Source organism: Hippichthys cyanospilos, chromosome 5 (genome assembly GCF_059441005.1).
Source record: "Hippichthys cyanospilos isolate Australia breed blue-spotted pipefish chromosome 5, RoL_Hcya_1.0, whole genome shotgun sequence".
In the NCBI taxonomy this organism is placed as follows: Eukaryota; Metazoa; Chordata; class Actinopteri; order Syngnathiformes; family Syngnathidae; genus Hippichthys; species Hippichthys cyanospilos.
This window is the reverse complement of record NC_142373.1, coordinates 21496371-21515137: the sequence shown is the minus strand read 5'-3', so window position 1 is coordinate 21515137 and position 18767 is coordinate 21496371. Positions and strand designations below refer to the sequence as shown.

Here is an 18767-nt window from a genome sequence, read left to right as displayed (position 1 = left end):
TTTTTAAACTAATTTTCCAACTGTCCTAGACTATCGCAGAAAAGTAAAATTTCAAAATATATATATATTTTTCTATTTAAACAATAAAGAACAAAAAAAAGAAAAAAGAAGAGGTAGCGAAAGGGTTAAAATTTCATGTTTCCTGAGCAAAAGTTCGATAAATTGACAAAACGAAATGAAAACACTATGTTAAAAATCCAGAACGTAAAATTATTTTCAGAATCAACAAAGTTGTGACTAAGTGTCCTGTATAAAATATGTGAAAATTGCCAATTAGTACAGTATTTGGAATTTGACACTGGTATTTATGGTATTACAGTATTGTCAACACTTCCACAAACTATAAGAAAATGACAGCTATTTACTTGGTTTCAACTATTAAAAATAACAATTAAAACCGATTGTTATTTGAAGGAATGTTCTTGATTGACTGGGTAAATGAATAATCAATTAATCTTTGTTTTGTCTGTTTTACTTAACTCAAAAAGTTTAAATTCCTTATTCAATTACAGGAGTAATTAAGAATATATAATTTAAAACACAATTAGGGATGGGAATTTCACACAATTATATTTCATTATTAATTATGTTTAAAATGACAAATCGTTGAACAACATATGCAGTTCTTAAAATGTTGTTTAAAATGACAAATTGTTGAACAACATATGCAGTTCTTACAGTATTATGGATAACTGAGAATGTCCGGAAGTTGTCATTATGACAATCACTGTGAGGTCACTTAACACACACACCAATTTAGGGTCTATCTGTCGCAAAGCAAACTGTAACAAAAATATAAAACTAGCTCAGAAAAATAAAGTGTGCAAACAAGATCTAAAAGACACCCGATCTCCAGAAACCCCCGCGCCCTTTGAGCCATAGGCTCAGATAACAGGAAATCAATAGAATTCTATGGGAGTGGAGGAAGTCGACAAGACAGAAAATGGCTCTTTCTTTGTCATTTTTACCCAGTCCATCAATAGAGGTGACTGGTTTTAATGGATGGTCATTGGCGCCAAATGGATACAGCGACAATCAACTCCTTCCAGGAAATGACCTCTTCCCCTCCCCCCAGACAAATTGCTTTCAGGCTTAAAGTGGTGTCATTGTACCTTAGTGGTGATTACTCGGGTTAGCAGATTGTACAATTACCATGAGGCTGATGCAACAGACAATGTTAGTGGGCTTGGCACTGTGTATTCCACATTCCTGCTTTTTACACCAGATAAAAGTGACTGGCTGTCAGGGTGACCACCACCACAATATCACTAACCCTCCCATAAGGGCATTAGGAGAAAGCATGACAAATTTGAGAAATGCAGATGGCTATCGATGACAGGCTGACAGATTTAAAACTGTATGTTGCTTCTGTTGCTATGGTTGTTGGACATATGGAAGTCATAGGAAGGACTGTTGATTGTCAGTTTCAAGAATAAATGGATACTGTTCACCATCCATATTAAAACTCTAGACTTCTGTGGTTGCTGCTGCTTGTCCTGTAAGAAGATTCATGAAGTGTTACGTTCACAAAAAAGTGGGGACATTATGGTTTGCGTGAAGTAATTTTTTTTTTTTTTTTTTTTTTTTTTACTTTAGCTGCAGACTTGTGCAATGATTTTTGTACATTGCAGTTTACTGTTTACAATTATTTTGTTCCAAGGTGATCTTTTTTGCCGTCAATGGTGGCATTAATGCTACAATTAATACAAAATAAAAACTAAAACAAAAAAAGGAAAAAGTCACACGAGCAAGAATATTTGGAGCAGACACGTCACGGAAGTGGAGAAGTACAAAGCCTTTACATACAGCATTCCAACGTAATCGCAGCAAACATTGGAAACTAGAACAAGTCTAGAATTAGGTAGACTTAGAAACTGAACTCATCGAAAGTAATTTAACTCCGACTCTGGGACTTGGAAACTAGAAGCTTAGAACATAGCTTGACATGATAGCATGACTTAAAAATCTGAGTCTCTTTAGCCCAGAAAATCGAGGGCTTAAATTGTAGGTGTGCACCCCAAAAAATTAAATAAAATTCACAAAACAATCAAGATTCTCATCTACATGGATTCAAAATTGTGTCCTCAAAAAGATTTTCTAAACGAAAAAGTAAAACAAAACTACTTCCTGTCGGCTTCCATGCAACAACAGTATGCCAGACATAAACTGCCAATGAAGAGACAACACTATGTCACACGCCGAAGACATTCTGTGAAGGCCAACTCCAAATTAAACACACCAAGTAATACATAGAATTCAATGTAATGGGCAGAGTATGATTTTATTTTGAAGTTGGCCTTTGCAGCAGAGGTTGCAACAAGCAAAATATACTTTTACTCATTATTGGTTTTAATGCCGTCACATCAGGTCTCGACCAACATCAATACATCAACATCAAAAATCATATTCAGTGTCTGATTAAGGGCGCTAAGAAATCCCTAAATACTTACGGTGTAAGCGTTAGGATATGGTACAGGTCTCCAGCCCTAGTTGCTAACTACGTGGTGCATACAAATGCAGTGGGACATGTAAATATATTTAAATAATGTGCAAATATCGAAATCATGTAGCCTTTCTCTTTTTTTCTAAAAGCTGAAACATGAAAAAGAATTAGGGGGCTGAAATGACTTTTACTTAAGTACAATAAATGGTCCATCAAGTCTCTTATGTTTACGATACCTATTCAAATAACATGGCTTCTGTCGTCCATTGGAAATGGTCTCAATTGACAGCTAGCACTGTATATAGTATTAGGAATCAGGTGAGAAACTCAATGCTATTTCACACAGGTAAATACTATATTAGGGTGAGAAAAGAGAGCCTGAGGCTTTTGTCATGGTAACATGGGAAACATTTCCCCCTGATGGTTGGATGAAAAAGTGCTTGATTTGACCTGTAATGAAAACAAAAAAAAATTGCTCAGCTTTTTAAATGTTAATATCACCAAGGATCAGCTTAATTAATCGTGGCAGCCAATATCATGATTGCGATTAAAATGCGATTGATTGTGCAGCCATATTGTACATCAGGAATATTCAGTCACATTACTCTCCTTTAAAATTAGATCTGGTACTGGTTGGCTGTTTTGGGACAATCAAAATAGAAACGCCAACCATCGTATTTCATAGTAAGGAACTGACAAGACTTTGTATTCTTGGACTCTACTTGTATAAATCATCTTGTTGATAGTTTGACTGTATTAGCAACCATACTTAAGATAATATAAGAACATATTTGATTAATGTCCTCCGATTGAAGGTCAGTCAAGGCTTTTTATCTTCTGAAGAACTCATCTTCATTTGCACATGGTACATTACTAAACCCTCAAGTGACAGCAATCATATGAATCACACATCCAACAGTGATGCAATAATTGTGGAATTTAGCGTCTCATAAGTGAGTGCAGGGTCTGCGTGCGTTTGCGTGTGTGTTTGTGTGAAAAGAGAACGACACAAAATACCAAACAGTAGAATTTCACAACCGTCCGTCAAAGAACTCTTATTACAGGGAGAGGAAGCAGGGGACTTTTCAGAGGACTGTTTACATCAGAGCCCAAAAATGTTGAGCATATTTAGTATATTATGGAGCTGCCGAGCACTCATGATTTGGCTTTCTATCTTGACGTATGCCATGTGATTTATGGACCTGGGCAAACACATTAATGAATAAAAAAAACAGTAGGCATAAAACAAACAACCAAAAAAAAAAAACAAAAACAAAACGCACACACATTATAATTTGTTTTGCAAGAGCAGACTATAAACGTTTTAATAAATTGTTGGTAAGTTGTACCCACGTTGACTGTCATTTGGGGGATTTTTTTTTAAGTTGAATTGGCTTGAGATTATTCAACAATAATGATGGTGCAAACCAAATCAAGTGATACATTTCTGACTGGATTATTTGCAGAGGCATGCATTTTACACATTTTTGCTTGGTCTGTCATTCATCATCTGTCAGTGCCCTGGATCCCTTTCTGTCACCATCAGTCCACCATTTTTTTTTTCCAAGCCGAACGAACCAAACTATAATTGTCAGTGCCTCGGTCTGTCATTTTATTTTACTGGCACTTCCGTTATTACCTTGGAACCACAAGGTTGGCATTTTAAACATTTTTGATGGTCTGTCATTCATTCTTCATCAGCAAGTGGTTGTACAGCGCCTTAGTTCTGATGGACTGTTCACCTCTATTTATTTGCTCTGCATCAGTGTGGCTACTGTTTATACTGCATTATCGTTACGAAACAAATATATTGGGATCGTTTGAATCGGACTGCAGTTAACCAGAGTTCATTTGAACTACAGTGGACCCCCGAGTTATGGCGTCCCTGGCTTACATTTTTACTTTTTATGTTATGAAGTGGAATGCTAAGTTTTTTGTCCCCTCTTTATGGCATTTATCCCACTTTTTGGAATCAACAACTGTCATGAACCGTGGGGTTGGGCGTGTTTGTGTGTTTTGTATCTCTCTTCAGGCTTTTTAGGTATATGCTCTTATTTTCTGTTTGCGCCAAACTGCCTGCGCTGCAACACGTCACTAAGATGCTGGTCAGCTATCGGTCGGCGTCACGAAGATGTCGATATGGTAGAGACTTGATCTTGTGTGAGTGCTTACAATATGGTATTTATTGTGCATTTTAGTACTTAATTCAGACTTAAATTGGTTAGCCATGGGTCCCCAGATTGCTAGCGATGTTAAAGGTAGAAGATGATTAGTATGGAAACGAAGCTGAAGATAATCAACAAATACAGTACGAAGAAGGCTAGGCTAGGCTAGCCTTGCTAGGGATTATGGCCATAAGTTGCTCAAGTAAACGTCACTCAAAGGTAAGTGAAATTTCATTTTACTTTTATATATTTTTTATTTTGGATATTTAATTGTATACATGTATATTATATATAAGTAGCAATTACTATACCATTGTGTTACCAATTTTGAATATGTATATACAATTTTTATGTTTTTACCTAAACAGAATTTACCAATTGATTCAGGACCAATTGTACTGTTTGGTCCTCAACAGTCTTATTACTGGGTTTCCACCTGACCAGAAATAGGAAACGGAAATAACATCAAGGTTTACAGCTCAACTAAAATGAATTGAAAATCACTCATTCTGACTGACATCACATAAGAGGTGGAGATGACACAGCTCCAAACCATTAGATGAATCTGTATTAACCACATATGGTTCTATACAAAATTTGTTCCAGAGGTCTTGGAACAATATGTCATGAAGAACATCATGGAGTCTTCTCTGGAACCATCTTTCATTGAATTATCAGAAAAAAACGATAACACAGTCTGTAATAGTGTTATGGCCGAAAAGAGTACAGATATAATTTCATCAGGTTTTTGGACTCAAGTCAAAAGATTAAATAAAAGAAAAATATAAAAAACTTGAAGGTCGATTTCTCTTTTCTGTTTTAATCTTTTCCCAACTCTTCTGTTCCTCCTAGAAATGCATCCTACAACTTACAATCTTGCAGGCATCCAACTCTTAACATCTTCAAAAATCGCAAAATCTCAGCTGCTATGAATAACCGACAAGACAAGCGACATAAGTGCGAGAGAAGACGTTTGAGAGGAGATCTTTCCCGTGATGACATGTTGTTCCTGCTAAGTGTTCTGGAGGGAGAGCTTCAGGTGGGGTAAACTTGTGAAACTCGGGGATTTGGTTGAATGTAGAACATGACTCGTGAGCCCCATAAAGCGCCTGGAAAAACTGTGTCAACTCATTGTTGTGTTGTTCGTCACGCTAGGCGAGAGATGAGGTCATCGCAGTGCTGAAAACAGAGCGGAAAGACTCGGCTCTACTTGAGGCCCACTATGGTTTTATTGGACTGGATGGGGCTCTCCGTTCCCTACATAGAGACTCACTGCGATGGGGACAAGAGGACCACCTAGAGGATGTGTGTAAAACAACTACTGCTGAGGTACCAATATTAAGAACCCAGACACCATAGAGAGTCGGTAATCAAATTTAATGAGGTGAACATAGCGCCATCTGACAACAGCGGATTAATTACTGCTGCTTCACTGCACGTTGAGTAATTCTGCCAGTGAAGCAATTATAGCACGATGATTTCGCGACCCCTCTGGATTGTTTTGGTTTCACTTTATTGAGAGCGCTTAGTACGTTTCCATCATAATCTCCGGCTGTTACTGAGGCAATAAAAAAACAAATCGCCAAACTAACCCTAATCTTCCTCAAATTTGATTCCATTCCTGTCAAGCTAGCCATACTGTGCTCTGCTTTGGTTCTTTTCGCAGCTTATTAATTCCATACAACCCCCGAAGTGGTCAAACAAGAGGATACAGGGGCAGATTCTCAATGTATCAAACGTTCACCAAAATGCTTTTAGCAGACATGAGGAGCAACAGGAAAGCCACCGGGATTTCTTTCAGAAGTATCAGTGCATTGCAGCACTACTGGAAGAGGATCGACAGAGGTTTGTCAGTGCAAAACATCACGCAATGAGGTTCATATTTCTCAATGTCTTTGCGGATTATGGTTAAACCCATTGAATTTTGTACGGGTTTCATGTTAATTTTAGCGCTAGATATACTATTTTATGGTTCATGAAACATTTAAATTACATGTAGTGGGATCTCTACGCATCTTATTCCGCAACTCCAATTGATGGTATAACATAATTTGTTATATTTCTGGCTCGCCTGCCGGAAGATTGTGACTCTAATGATAATGCGCATCTGTATAAAACTTAGCAAACTAAAGGCAAAACATATTTTGCAAAGGACTCCCTGTAACACAATTTAGCAATAGGTTTCTTCATGTTCCAATTAAATGTGCTCTTACTTTGAAAAGACAATTCTACCGTTCATGTCACCGCAGTAAAAAAGCATGAAATTAGATTTGCTAAAACCAGGAGAAACACTGTCAAGTACCCCCTGAAATGCTTTCACATAGCCCATCAGATACTCAAACATCCATGTGATAAAAGCCGGAAAGAACACTTTTCTCATGCACTCATTGTAAAAGGGCAAGTCAACTACCACATTTTTATTTGCAATATAATGATCTATGAAGCCCAATTAAACACAATTTTGATTAATATTGTTTATGGATTGTGAATTAAACAGCGTATTGTAATGCACCCGTTTTTGTCCATCTCAGAGGGCTGCCATTTTTTCATTTGCTGTTTACTGAAAGTGACATCATAATTCTTGTGCTCAGGTAATGACCAATCACTGCTCATCTCGAGAACGTCACATTGGCAAAGTCAGAAAAATGATGAGCCCAGAGCAACTTGGATGTCACTTTCAGTCGGCAGCAAGCGATAAAATGGACCCTGAGATGGACAACAAAACTGTTGGATTTTGCTCCTTAATTCATATTCTACTAACACAATAATAATCAAAATGCAGTTATTTTTATCTAATGTGGCCACATAGAACATACGGTGGTAAAGAAAGAGGAGCGCATGGCTCGATGGTAGAGTGGTGGTCTCCCAAATGAGCATGGTTCAATCCCTCATCCATCGTGACCATGTCAAAGTGAGGTAATGAGTGTAAAACGGCTTGAGTACCTACTGTAAATAAGTGAAAGCTCATGTACAAAGACAATTTTACGGTTGAATTCCCCTTAAGGACAATGCTCGCATGGAAACAGGAGTTCTATAAATTCAGAATCAGCTCCTCCCACTGCATGAAAAGTAGTTATAAAATGACAAAAAAGTTCATTACTTTTCCCCTAAAGGACAAGTAGTCCAGGTGGACAGATACAATATGACATGCATTTTATTATTATTTTTAAATCGGGTTAGTTGGACTTTAGTGGTTGTCTGCATAGGACTCACACTGTAGAGCATTTACAGATGTTCATGAAAGCACTGCTTAAAAAAAAAATAGTGGCACATGATTGTTGCATCATATAACAGACGTACAGTGATTAGTTTTAGCTCATTGTAGGAAAAAAATAGTGGATTTTCTGAAGTACACATAAGCCTCTAAAATTCAAAGTTCCTCCACTTAAGATAGTCCATTGAAGTCTGTACAGTACTTGGTTAGACTCTCCAAGTCCTCCTTGCAGTTGTAAACACATAAACATGCAATTACACGTACCATGTTACTTTGGCACCTGCCTTTCCCTTGGCCAGACAGTACCTCTTCTGAAGCAAATGAGATTGAAATTGAAAGCAGCTAGAGCATTTCCCTTTTCAAATACTGTAGACATACACTACTATAGACTACATAGACTACACTCAGATGTGGCCTGTGGGCATGGCGAAGTCCGTTGGTAGGGCTAAGCTGAGGGTATGGCTAGGTCTGGTGTGGCAATGATATTTGAGGCTCATGCTGGCTTGAGTACTGCCAGAGTCCACTCTGTAATCTAATTATGGAGAATATTTGGAAGAGTAGCCTGCATTTGTTGGTAAGAGAGCAAACACTTAAATTGCTAGGCAACAGAAGAACATTGCAATTTAAGACCAAAAATAATCATGGCACATGAAACACTTTGTTTACTGCAACTGCATGAATACAAAGGGATCTGGACTGGCTGAAAAACGAAACTCTGTGAGATTATACTGGCGTAATAAAAAATGAAACATCACCACTCCTGAAGTTTTACAAAATGGAACATCTAACATTTTCTGTAAAACGCGCTTCAAAAAGAAAAAAAACAGCATCTATGAATTCATATGGGACTTTCTGTCATTAGGAGCCCCCCCCCCCCCCCTTTGTCATCAATGATAATTTTCTATGGTGCTTCTGAGGGTTTTCCGCCCCGCAGAAGCACCATAGAAAATTATCATTGATGACAATCATAATGCTGGAAATGGGTCTTACTGTGATCGTAAATTTCCTTCCATTTGACTCTACAAATGAAAAGACAAAATTATACTGAAAATGCATTGAAGTGTTACATAATTTGTCAATATACATGAAAGTGTGATGGCCTGTGTCTGCTGCTTTTTTTCCACTGATTGCACAAGTTTCATTCAAATATGCACAACTGCCGCCAGTGTCAGTGATTAAATCAAACGGGAGATTGGGCAATCTGTTAATAATGCCAGATGTTGAGAATCAAGCACATCAGAAGTTGCAAATCTGAGTTAGAGCATGACGCCAGGGAAAATTTTGCGCTAAAATTTGCAAGATGGACCGACTGACTGCCTTTAATTAATCTACCAAATTTCTTTTGTGCTAATTTCTATGCCGACATGTTCAAAATGTCACACATCAAACCCTTCAAATATTTTCAATCTGCTTCTGTTTCTTTTCAAAGAGTTTCTTCTAAGCAGAGACAATCATCACATCATTTATTTTCATATTTTTTGAAATTCCACCAGCACCCATGTGCAAAACAGATGACCTATGCGAGACGCAAACTACATTGCGTACCATCTGTACTCTAATTCCTGTTGCATGTCATATGCATGTCGCAATGAAACAAAGCGGTTGTGCCGGCCTCTTGCCATCAGATTACGCACGTTTCATATGTCCATGGTAAACTGTCACTGGGCGGCGATATCCTCCATATTAAACACTTTCATGTGTGTGCAAGCCATAACTGTTAACAGTACAGTACACTCAACTGTCTACTGCAGTTCACTAAATGTAAACTTCAACCCTTTCTTCCAAGAAGACCACCTTAAAAATACTCATCTAAGAGGAAAAGCATCTTAATTCCTCCGCGTACAGGTAGAGTTTTTTGCCCCTAAGTAACGAGGATGTTTAAAGAGATGAGGAGGAGGAAAAAGAGCATGTCCGAGTTAACCATGCATTGAATTGGGAGTGCTATTTGGCGCGTTAGATAGTGATGATGACTGAGGACTTTTTGACAAATTCATAATCAGCTGTGTTTTATTGTTGCAAAACTAGTTTTAGCATTTGCATCAATGTGCGCGTACATTGCCTCACACTTGTCTGGTTTCCGCCCCACACATTCCCCGCCATAAGCGTAACAGTATGTTATTCGATGTACGCTCGAGAAATGCATCTAAACATACTGTAATTCCGTCATTTTAATAACACGCACTATGTGTTTTAATTGGGCAGCCATGATATGTGGAAAACTTACCCAAATTGAAGTTAAAAAAAATGTGTGTGTGTGTGTGTGTGTGGAGGGGGGCGGGGTTGACTTATGCACGAGGTCTCTTTGTACACGGAGAAAAATGGTACTTCCTCTAGGAATGATTAAGATGTTTTCTTTTCCTAACTTGTCAGAAGAGTACTATAAGCGGCTCGGTGGGGCGATGCTTAGCACGCCCGTCGCACAGTTCAGAGACCTCATATCCACCTTGCTCCAGCCTCCCTGTATGGAGTTTCCATGTTTTTCCCGAGTCTGCCTGGGTTTTCTTCGGTTCTTCCTCCCACACTCTCAAAACATGCATGGCAGATGTATTGGACATACTAAATTGTCCTTAAATCTGATTGTGTGCGTGAATGGTTGTTCTTCTTTGTATGCTCTGCAATTGGTTGGTAACCAGTTCAGGGTGTCCCCCGCCTACTGCCCAAAGTCAGCTGGGATAGGCACCAGCAAGCCTGCGACCCTTGTGAGGATAAGCGGCTATAGAAAATGGATGAATAGCTGTTGGCTCTGTGCCCAAACACGATTTTAGATTTTGTGGAAAGTTTTTCCCGACTTACATAAGTGATTAGCATGGTTAGTGACCCTTTGTTTGCCTTTGGCGAAAAAGCTACTTGTCACCATATTAAATCAAATCAAATGGTATTTGTATAGCTCTGAATCACCGAAGTCTCAAAGGGCTTCAAAGGTGAAAAGAGGTCCACCATGTCGGAGAGGATCCACATCATCACCCAGCCTTTTGCCGCTGATGATTAACCAAGAGAGCCTCAGATTAATACCACTGCTCATATTATGCTCATATTGAGAGGAGCCAGATTAAGTGGCTCAGGCATCTGGTTATGATGCCTCTTTGATGCCTCCCTGGCCTGGCGATGAAGAGCTTTTATCCCAGTGTAGAAGAACTCTTTTGTTTTTGACACGCATCAGTGGTTCTTATACACAATGCTTTTCATACACCCCTCGTATTTTATTTTGATTCAACAGAAAGATAATCAGTCTGCTTTCAGGGAGGACTAAAGAAATGGATATTACTGTTGACAAGCTGAAAGTTTGATCATTTGGTCAATTTTCAAATTAAAAAGAGTATCTACTAGACTATTTACCACTTAATTTAATAATTGATTAGTTTAGGGTGGCATGGTGGAAGTGTGGTTAGTACATAAGCCTCACGGTGCAAAGGTTGTGGGTTTGCTTCTGGCTTTGGCCTTCTTGTGTGGCATTGGCACCTTAAATTTAAATTTAAACACAGCTTTTAGGTCATCTTGTAGTATCCTTCAAAAAGAGCAAACCAAAATGCCTATAGGTGAAATTTCAGCAAGTTGTTGCCTGGAGAATGTGACACAGGAAAAAAAAAAAAAAAGCAAATTGGCAAATTTCTGGATAGCGAACAATGAATAAGTAGGTGATTAGCATAATTGCATCATGTTAAGCATTCTAAATTTGGCCTACTATGTGGCTGCTGGACAATTTTGTGGTTTATCTTGTGGGTTTGGCTTTTGACTTTTTTTTTTGGTCCTCATGGATTGCTTTGTCCAAACAATAAACCCTGCTATTTCTGAATTGTAGAGTACGAGAGGGACAATTAAAGCAGTGTTTGTTCAAAAGGAGGAAAAAAGTGTGGGGTTCTATGGAGAAGGATTTAATGGTTTTGAGGTTCTTGTTTTGTGCTTTGTTAAATTCACCGGCACTACAGCAAAGGCAACATTTTTCGAGGATACACAGCTCATGAATTTGGCTGTGCCTCATTTGTCAGAGGCAGAAGCTAAAAAATAAATAAATAAATTTGAGTAAAATTACATCCCTGGTTGAAAATTGGACATTTGGTCGACTTGGTACTTGGGGCTGTATGACATATCATTCAACGCTTGAAGGCTTTCTTGGAAAGGTCTTTGCGGGATGGACTCATGCTTGTAATTTAGGACAAGCGCTGCAGATGTCAGCTCGGCGATGGGAACGAGGACTTAGTGAACGCTGCAAGACTGCAACACCAAGAGTCATAGGCGTGTGGATCGGAATGCAATTATAAGGAGTACCTTTCACAAAATGCACAATGTTTGACTTCAAGCCTTTGGGAGCAAAGCGGAAAATTTGGTGAGTTGACTAAATACCACATCTTGGAATGAGCATTAATTAATTGAACTAGAGCAATATTAAGGACCATTTTGGGAATGTAGCACAACGTTATATAAGTTGACGTCATGTTGCCTTTTTTAAACTAGCCCAGTGTGAAATAAGAGCACTTCTACCGTAGCCACGCCAAGTGGAACACTCTCATTTTGCATCCACTGTTTCAAAATACAATTAATAAACAATCAATTACACACAAACATTGCAATTATAAGCTCTAGCAATCTAACAAGAAGCACAGCTGGAATTTCAAACGCATACAACTAACAATAGTGAGGTTTGATTTAAGATATGCTATGCTTGTCAGATATCCAAGTCAACCATGGAGTACTTTCAACAACCCATAAATTGCTTCATTTTTATTATTTGTGGATGGTGCTCCACTTGTTTATGGTACTATTGGTAGTGTACCGTGATTTCGCCAAAACAAAATCTTCCATTTCTAGTTCTCCTCAGAAGTGACTTCAGGAAACAATGCAAGCATCACTGTTTATTGTCAATTTTCCCCACGCCTGAACAGAAAGATGCGCCGAACACTCGATTAGCCAATGCGATGAACAGAACGGCGATGATGCGGCCAAGCGAAATTGCGGTTAAAGATTTTATAATTTCATCCAATAAAAATCTCCAACTGGATGAAAGAGAGATGTATTAAGGAGTTTGGGGGAGGAAGAGAAAACGAGAGAAAAACATATGGATGTAATTGTGAACCAATGAAGCGATGATGTCATCTCACAGTCAGGTTATCAGGCCCCAAGCAAAAACGCAGACCAAAAAAAAAAAAAAAAAAAAACCTTCTTAAAACATATGTGAGAAACACATACACGCACACACTTATTTGGATGAAGTACAGCTCTTTGGACATGCCAACACATTCTGTCCTTCCCATTAGCCTCTTTGGCATAACTACACAATGAGCTCATCTGGAATGGGCTCAACTCCAGTAAAAACACACTAGCACTAACACACACAAAAACACACAAACACACATGCGGTCGTATTTCCATCACTTCAGACGACATTACGAACTTTCCTGGAGACTTAATCCTAACTATAACCACTACATGCCTAACCAACAAATCTCAACCTTTCAATTCACGGTGCAGAGAGTCTCTTTGTCGCTAAAATGATGGCCTGCCTAGTGTGTTAACAGATTTATGGCCTCACAGCATGAGGAATACCTGACACACACATACACACACGCACAGCAGTCTAGGCTATAACCATATAAGGATCAGCCGATGATGTAATGGGTGCCACTGGCTGCGAGAAAGAGTCCATGCGCAGAGCACTTCTCATAATGTTTGGTTTTCCACATGGAATGTCCACATCACTAGGATCTCCGGGAAGGGAGAGGTGAAAGATTTGAGGCCAACTAATCTCTGAGGATTTTTGAAGGAAGGGGACACAGGACAGCAGGTAGGACTATTTGAAAGATGTGATTTGAGGAATTTGTGCTTTAAAAGTTTGATTATCACTGCGAGAGCAGCAGACGCTGATGGAACAGACTTCTGACTCGGCTGTTTGCTGCCAAATGTCACAATTATTTATCATTTATGATCATTTTAAAACAACAGAAAGTATTTAAGACTCAGTGGGGAAGTTTTACAATGAAACTGCATATTGGGACAGGATACCGATGAGTAAAATACTTTAGTACTAAAACAAAAGTGAAATAAATCCTACCTGGACACATACTGCGAATATGAAAAAAAGAATAATATACACAAAAACAAAACTTTAGATCTTCCGTGGATCAGGCCCGTTAAAGTCATAGTTGGTCTGTAATGAGCCGTGACTCAACGGGTACTGTATGCACATCTTTGGGAGCCGCGCATCTATTTGCAGTGTTTTTGTACAGCAAATACGGGCGAACACTGAGCTGTGAGTGTTAAGGATACTGGAGGGTAAAGAAAATGCTTAATTAACAAACACTACACGCCGAGGGACCATCTGCCGTGCTTGTAAAATCATCTCTAAATCACACCGCCTGGGAGAGCACACGGATGACAATACTTACACGCATGACACAATGACATGTGTTCAGCTTTACAGGTCAAAACACAGGAGAGGAGAACAAAATGTTCTATGTTCTCGAATAAGGAGAGTAAAGTGATTCAGTTCTTCTTAGGATTTGAATAAATGTTTACGTTGGAAAAAACCACAAAGGGAAATCATTTGTGTTTATCAGCCATGGCCAAAAAGTGAGGAAGTTTAAACATTACCTCATGTCCTTGGTGAATGAAACACAGAGTGACCCTGTAAACCTATTCAAAAGCATTCTTTGGAAATAACTAATGGTCCCTTTCCCCCCCCTCCTCCACAGACTGAGGCTCCTGATTGTAAAGGAACGGCAATATCGGGAGTTAAAAGAGGCTATCACAGAGAGAGACATATCTCTTCTTAAGGAGGAGCTGAACCAGCTGAAGGCTTTTGCGCCACTGCTCTTAAAGGAGCAACAGAGTTTGGAGAAGCTGTTGGATAAGCACAAGCGTCATGTCAAAGAATTGAGTGCTATCGCAAGAGGTTTTTACCAGGAGGCCGGTACGGCTAAAGAGAGACTGCGTCTAAATTCGATGCATCCTGAGGTGGAAAGACACAATTCATACACCAACAGCCAGCGCTCACATCACAATATGACAGCTCAATTCACAGATGGAGCAGCTCAAAATCATTCTCTGGGACAGCAGCACTCAAGTTTTGGCCGCCAGGCTGATGAAAAACGAGAAAGTACTGAAAAGGAGAAGGACAAGGCATTGCAACAGTCCAGCGATCGAGAAGCTAGACAGCCAAGATCGCTGTCAGAAGTGGAGGTGCTGAGGAGAAGGGTGGTGGAAATGGAAGGCAAGGATGAGGAACTTATCCGCATGAGGGACCAGTGTCGGGATCTGGACTGCAGACTGGTGAGGGAGTCAAAAAACTGCTCTAGCTTGAAGGTCGAGGTGAACAGGCTCAATGGAAGAATAAGTGAATTAGACCGCATCGAGGAAACTTTGGGCAAAAGCAAACAGGAATGTTGCAGCCTGAGGGACAGCTTGGAAAAAGAGAAAAATGTCAGCAAGATGCTTTTAGGTGAGGTGGACTCCCTGAAGGTGAAAATCAGAGAACTAGAAGCGAGTGAGGGCCAACTAGAGAAGAGTGAGGCGGCCATCAGACATGACCTGGCCACCCTCAGGTCTTTGACCGCCGCCTTGGCAGAGGACAGAAAGACCATGTCTGAGAGGCTGCAGGAGGCTGAGGAAAAACTTAGGGTGGGGAGCAAAAGCTCCACAGGGATTTCAAGAGAAGAAGCACAGAGTTCCAAGTCAGATGTGGAAGAAAAGATATCATGCATAACAAAGAACAGGGACCAGTTTCAAGCCCTGCTCGCAGAGGAGCAGCAGAGAAGCATGGAGCTCGAGAATAAAATGGTCATTATGAGAAAAAGGTTACAAGTTTTGGAGAACAGGAGAGAAAAGGAAGAGAAGTACACGCAAGGCTCGAGCAACTCCAGTCCTCGCTGTCAAATGGAAGAGAACAAAGTCAGACAACTCACATGGGAGCTGGAGAGGCTACAAAAGAGACTTCAAGACAAGGAGATGATGGAGAAAGAACTGATGAAAGTCGAGGACGACTATGAGTCTCTGGAAAATAGATTCAAGGAGGAACAAATAAAGTCCAAGTCTCTACTCAAGGAACTTGAGGTGGCCAAAAAGGAGCTATCCGGATACAAGCAAGCAGAAAAGCAGGACATCAACCAGGAACATGTCCTGCTTTGTCGTCTTCAAAAGGAGCAAGTCAAGTCCAGGCTGCTCGGGAGGGAGGTCAGTGCCTTAAAAGAGCAACTCCAGCAGTTAATGGGCACAGAGGAATCCATCAGCAGGGTCCAGACAGATCACTCCACCCTGCAGGGTAAGTTGATGCAACAAGAAGCCAGGAACCGGGAGCTTGCTCAGGAAATGAGAGACTTGAGCAGTGAACTCGACAGATACAGGCGTTTTAAGAATCTCCCGCCAAGTGAGAATGAAGAACATTATCGCCCCACCAAAGAGGTCCAAACAGAGCCACCTGACAGCCAACGGCCCTCCATAATTAACGCAACATGTGGCGAGAAAAATGACGAAGAGGATCCAAACCACAACGTCGAAGTCGTGGACGGCCAGGGCTCAACTCTCGTCAGCAACCTTAACAGCTTGAACAGTGCCAACAACATTGTGAGCCAAAACAGAGGCCATGTAGCCAATGGTGTAAATGTGCACCAAGCGGCTAACGGGGATGTGATGATGCTAACACACACCCCAGGGCAGCCACTACAAATCAAGGTAACGCCTCATCACATTCTTAACACGGCCACCCTTGAGATCAGCAGCCCCACTGCAGACGCATCCGCCTCCTACACCAGCACAGCCTTCATCCCGTCCGGCGGAAATTCACCAAACCAAAGAATTACCATCATCCAGAACAAGACGCCGCCCTCAAGTCCCGACCGTACAATCTCCCTGCGTAACGGGACGCCCGTCTCTCGTGTGATGAGTCCGAATTCGTCCCGTTCTGCGACCCCCGACCTCCCTATCCAGATTCTGACGGTCAGGACATGTTCGCCGGAGCCGACTGATGTCGGAAGTCAGGGCGCTTTCTGCAAGACTCCTGAGCGTCAGAACAGCTGGCATCACGTGTGCCCCAGCAGCCCTGACTCCGGCCCCAGCATCATCACCACAGAGGACAATAAGATCCACATCCACCTGGGGAACCCTTATCTCCCATCTCATGGCATCCCGCCACCTGCCGGGCCGTACTACCTTCGACATGAGCAGAGGACTCAAGTACTTGCAAATGGCTGCCATGTCAAAGGTGTCGGCAAGATTACCAGTAGTATTACCATATCTCCTGCCACATCTCCCGCCTCACATTCCCCTATGTAGCAAGAGCCATTTTGATGAGGTCAAAAATATGTGAACATCTATTACCAAATACATGCTGTATTATGCCGACTTTCTCCAAGACTATGCAATTTAATCAATACGCATTTTTTTTTAAATAATGAAAAGCCATAGTTTGCTACAATACACTTACCTAGTATTTCTTATCCAAATAATCCTCTGTACAACTGTTTCTACTGCCTGTATGAAAAAGATATCAATCAACTGCAATACACTCTCCTATATGTTAATGTGTGGACATTTCTTTCATATCTTAAACTGTTCGTGTGTACTGTTTCATTAGTGGTTACTTATTTGTGGAGCATATAATAAAAAAAAAAAAAAAGAACATCTGGGAAAAAGGCTTGACTGTAAATAGTTGCATAAACAAATAAATAACATTTGGGGTACAAATCATTAAATATGAGCATTAAACGTGCTTCAGACCAGGAGCTTATGTAGGCTTAACTAATCATTGGGTAATGAAATCAGTTTTGTCAAAAACATTAGTTTACAAAACACTATAAAAGGTGCAGCACAATAAAAATGTCTAATTACATTATATTTCTCTTTTAAACGCACCCGAATCAAATATTGCATTACTCATCAGCAGGCTCTGCACGAGCTTCATGACAATCGTGATCATTTGATTCAGGTGTGTTGCAAATGCTAACTTGTACAACATGCAAGTAGTTCAAGTACGAAACTTAAACTCACATTTCACAAATTCACTACACAGACTGAAATATTTAATGTTATAGTTCATTCAAAATTAATCAAACAGATGAGGACTTAATCAAAATTAAATTGTTTTTAATCAGGGATTTTATCAGAAAAGTAACTTTAAGGAGGTTGATTTCAATGTTTAATCTGGAAAGTATATCAGTTTGACAATTGTTTTACTAAAATAAAAACAAAGTTAATAGGGTTAAAAATGGTGTTCTAATTTATTGGCATGAAGCTGTAGATTTGAGCCAAAACAAATGTGACATCCCGTTTAGCAAGTTTCGATTACAAGTATGTTGTGTAAAAGAAAATTCGCAAAATAAATTACCGGACACATAAAATACACTTAACTTGCATAACAACACATTTGTGCTTAGGTTTAGTAATGAGACGCCTTGAAGACACTGACTAAATATTTACTTAATATTTACTTAATATTTTCTTTCTTAGTCACTAAAATAATGAATTATACTCGCTGTCTGGATTCCCTGCGAATATTAGATTGGTTTACAACGCTGGACGTGTTTGGAATCCACCAGAGTGCAAGACTGCCCTCTGTCGACCTACGGCGTAAACTGCGCTTGGCGATCAACAAACACTTGAAGGTTCCGCGTCGCATCATACGATTAGAAAGAAATCACGAATGACACTAGCGTGTTTTGGCGAACGCTAGATGTGTGAACACATAGATGCTACGCTACAATCGCTTCTTTAAAAATGTTTAACGTTTGAAACGCGTGTTACATGGGAATGCGCACGTGTGTTTGTAAAAGTTGCCCCAGTTTCAGTTCCTCACGTATTTTACGACACCCAAATCCCAGGGAATCTTTACGCATAAGTGTGGTTACGTCATCTGCCTATGCCGGCATCATATATTATTATATTATTATAATGGAAATGATAACTTACAAGCACTCGCAAATAGTGAATTGCTAAAGCTAGCTTACGCCAACAACATGCT

The 18767-nt window shown here is 39.9% G+C and overlaps 3 protein-coding genes across 3 annotated transcripts in view; 2 read left to right on the top strand and 1 right to left on the bottom strand.

Annotated features, from left to right (window-relative positions):
* Window positions 1-18767, bottom strand: part of cmss1 (cms1 ribosomal small subunit homolog) — a 32085-nt gene that overhangs the window by 6711 nt on the left and 6607 nt on the right. The gene's annotated exons all lie outside the window — the stretch shown is intronic.
* Window positions 5537-7330, top strand: LOC148423984 (filamin A-interacting protein 1-like). The gene is made up of 4 exons (XM_088414951.1): window positions 5537-5647; window positions 5764-5937; window positions 6275-6453; window positions 7200-7330. Exons 1-4 carry the CDS (start codon window positions 5537-5539, stop codon window positions 7201-7203), a joined length of 468 nt encoding a protein of 155 aa, XP_088271077.1. The 3' UTR covers window positions 7204-7330.
* Window positions 13433-17331, top strand: LOC148423983 (filamin A-interacting protein 1-like). Its single transcript, XM_088415348.1, has 2 exons — window positions 13433-13601; window positions 14509-17331. Exon 2 carries the CDS (start codon window positions 14759-14761, stop codon window positions 17081-17083), a length of 2325 nt encoding a protein of 774 aa, XP_088271474.1. The 5' UTR covers window positions 13433-13601; window positions 14509-14758; the 3' UTR covers window positions 17084-17331.

What these genes read in the sequence shown, in the direction of transcription:
- LOC148423983 (XM_088415348.1), top strand. Translation starts at nt 14,759, where the DNA reads ATGCATCCTGAGGTGGAAAGACACAATTCATACACCAACAGCCAGCGC.
- LOC148423984 (XM_088414951.1), top strand. Translation starts at nt 5,537, where the DNA reads ATGAATAACCGACAAGACAAGCGACATAAGTGCGAGAGAAGACGTTTG. An exon ending in TTCTGGAGGGAGAGCTTCAG is followed by an intron (nt 5,648 to 5,763) that starts GTGGGGTAAACT and finishes TCGTCACGCTAG; the next exon opens with GCGAGAGATGAGGTCATCGC. An exon ending in GTAAAACAACTACTGCTGAG is followed by an intron (nt 5,938 to 6,274) that starts GTACCAATATTA and finishes TTCTTTTCGCAG; the next exon opens with CTTATTAATTCCATACAACC.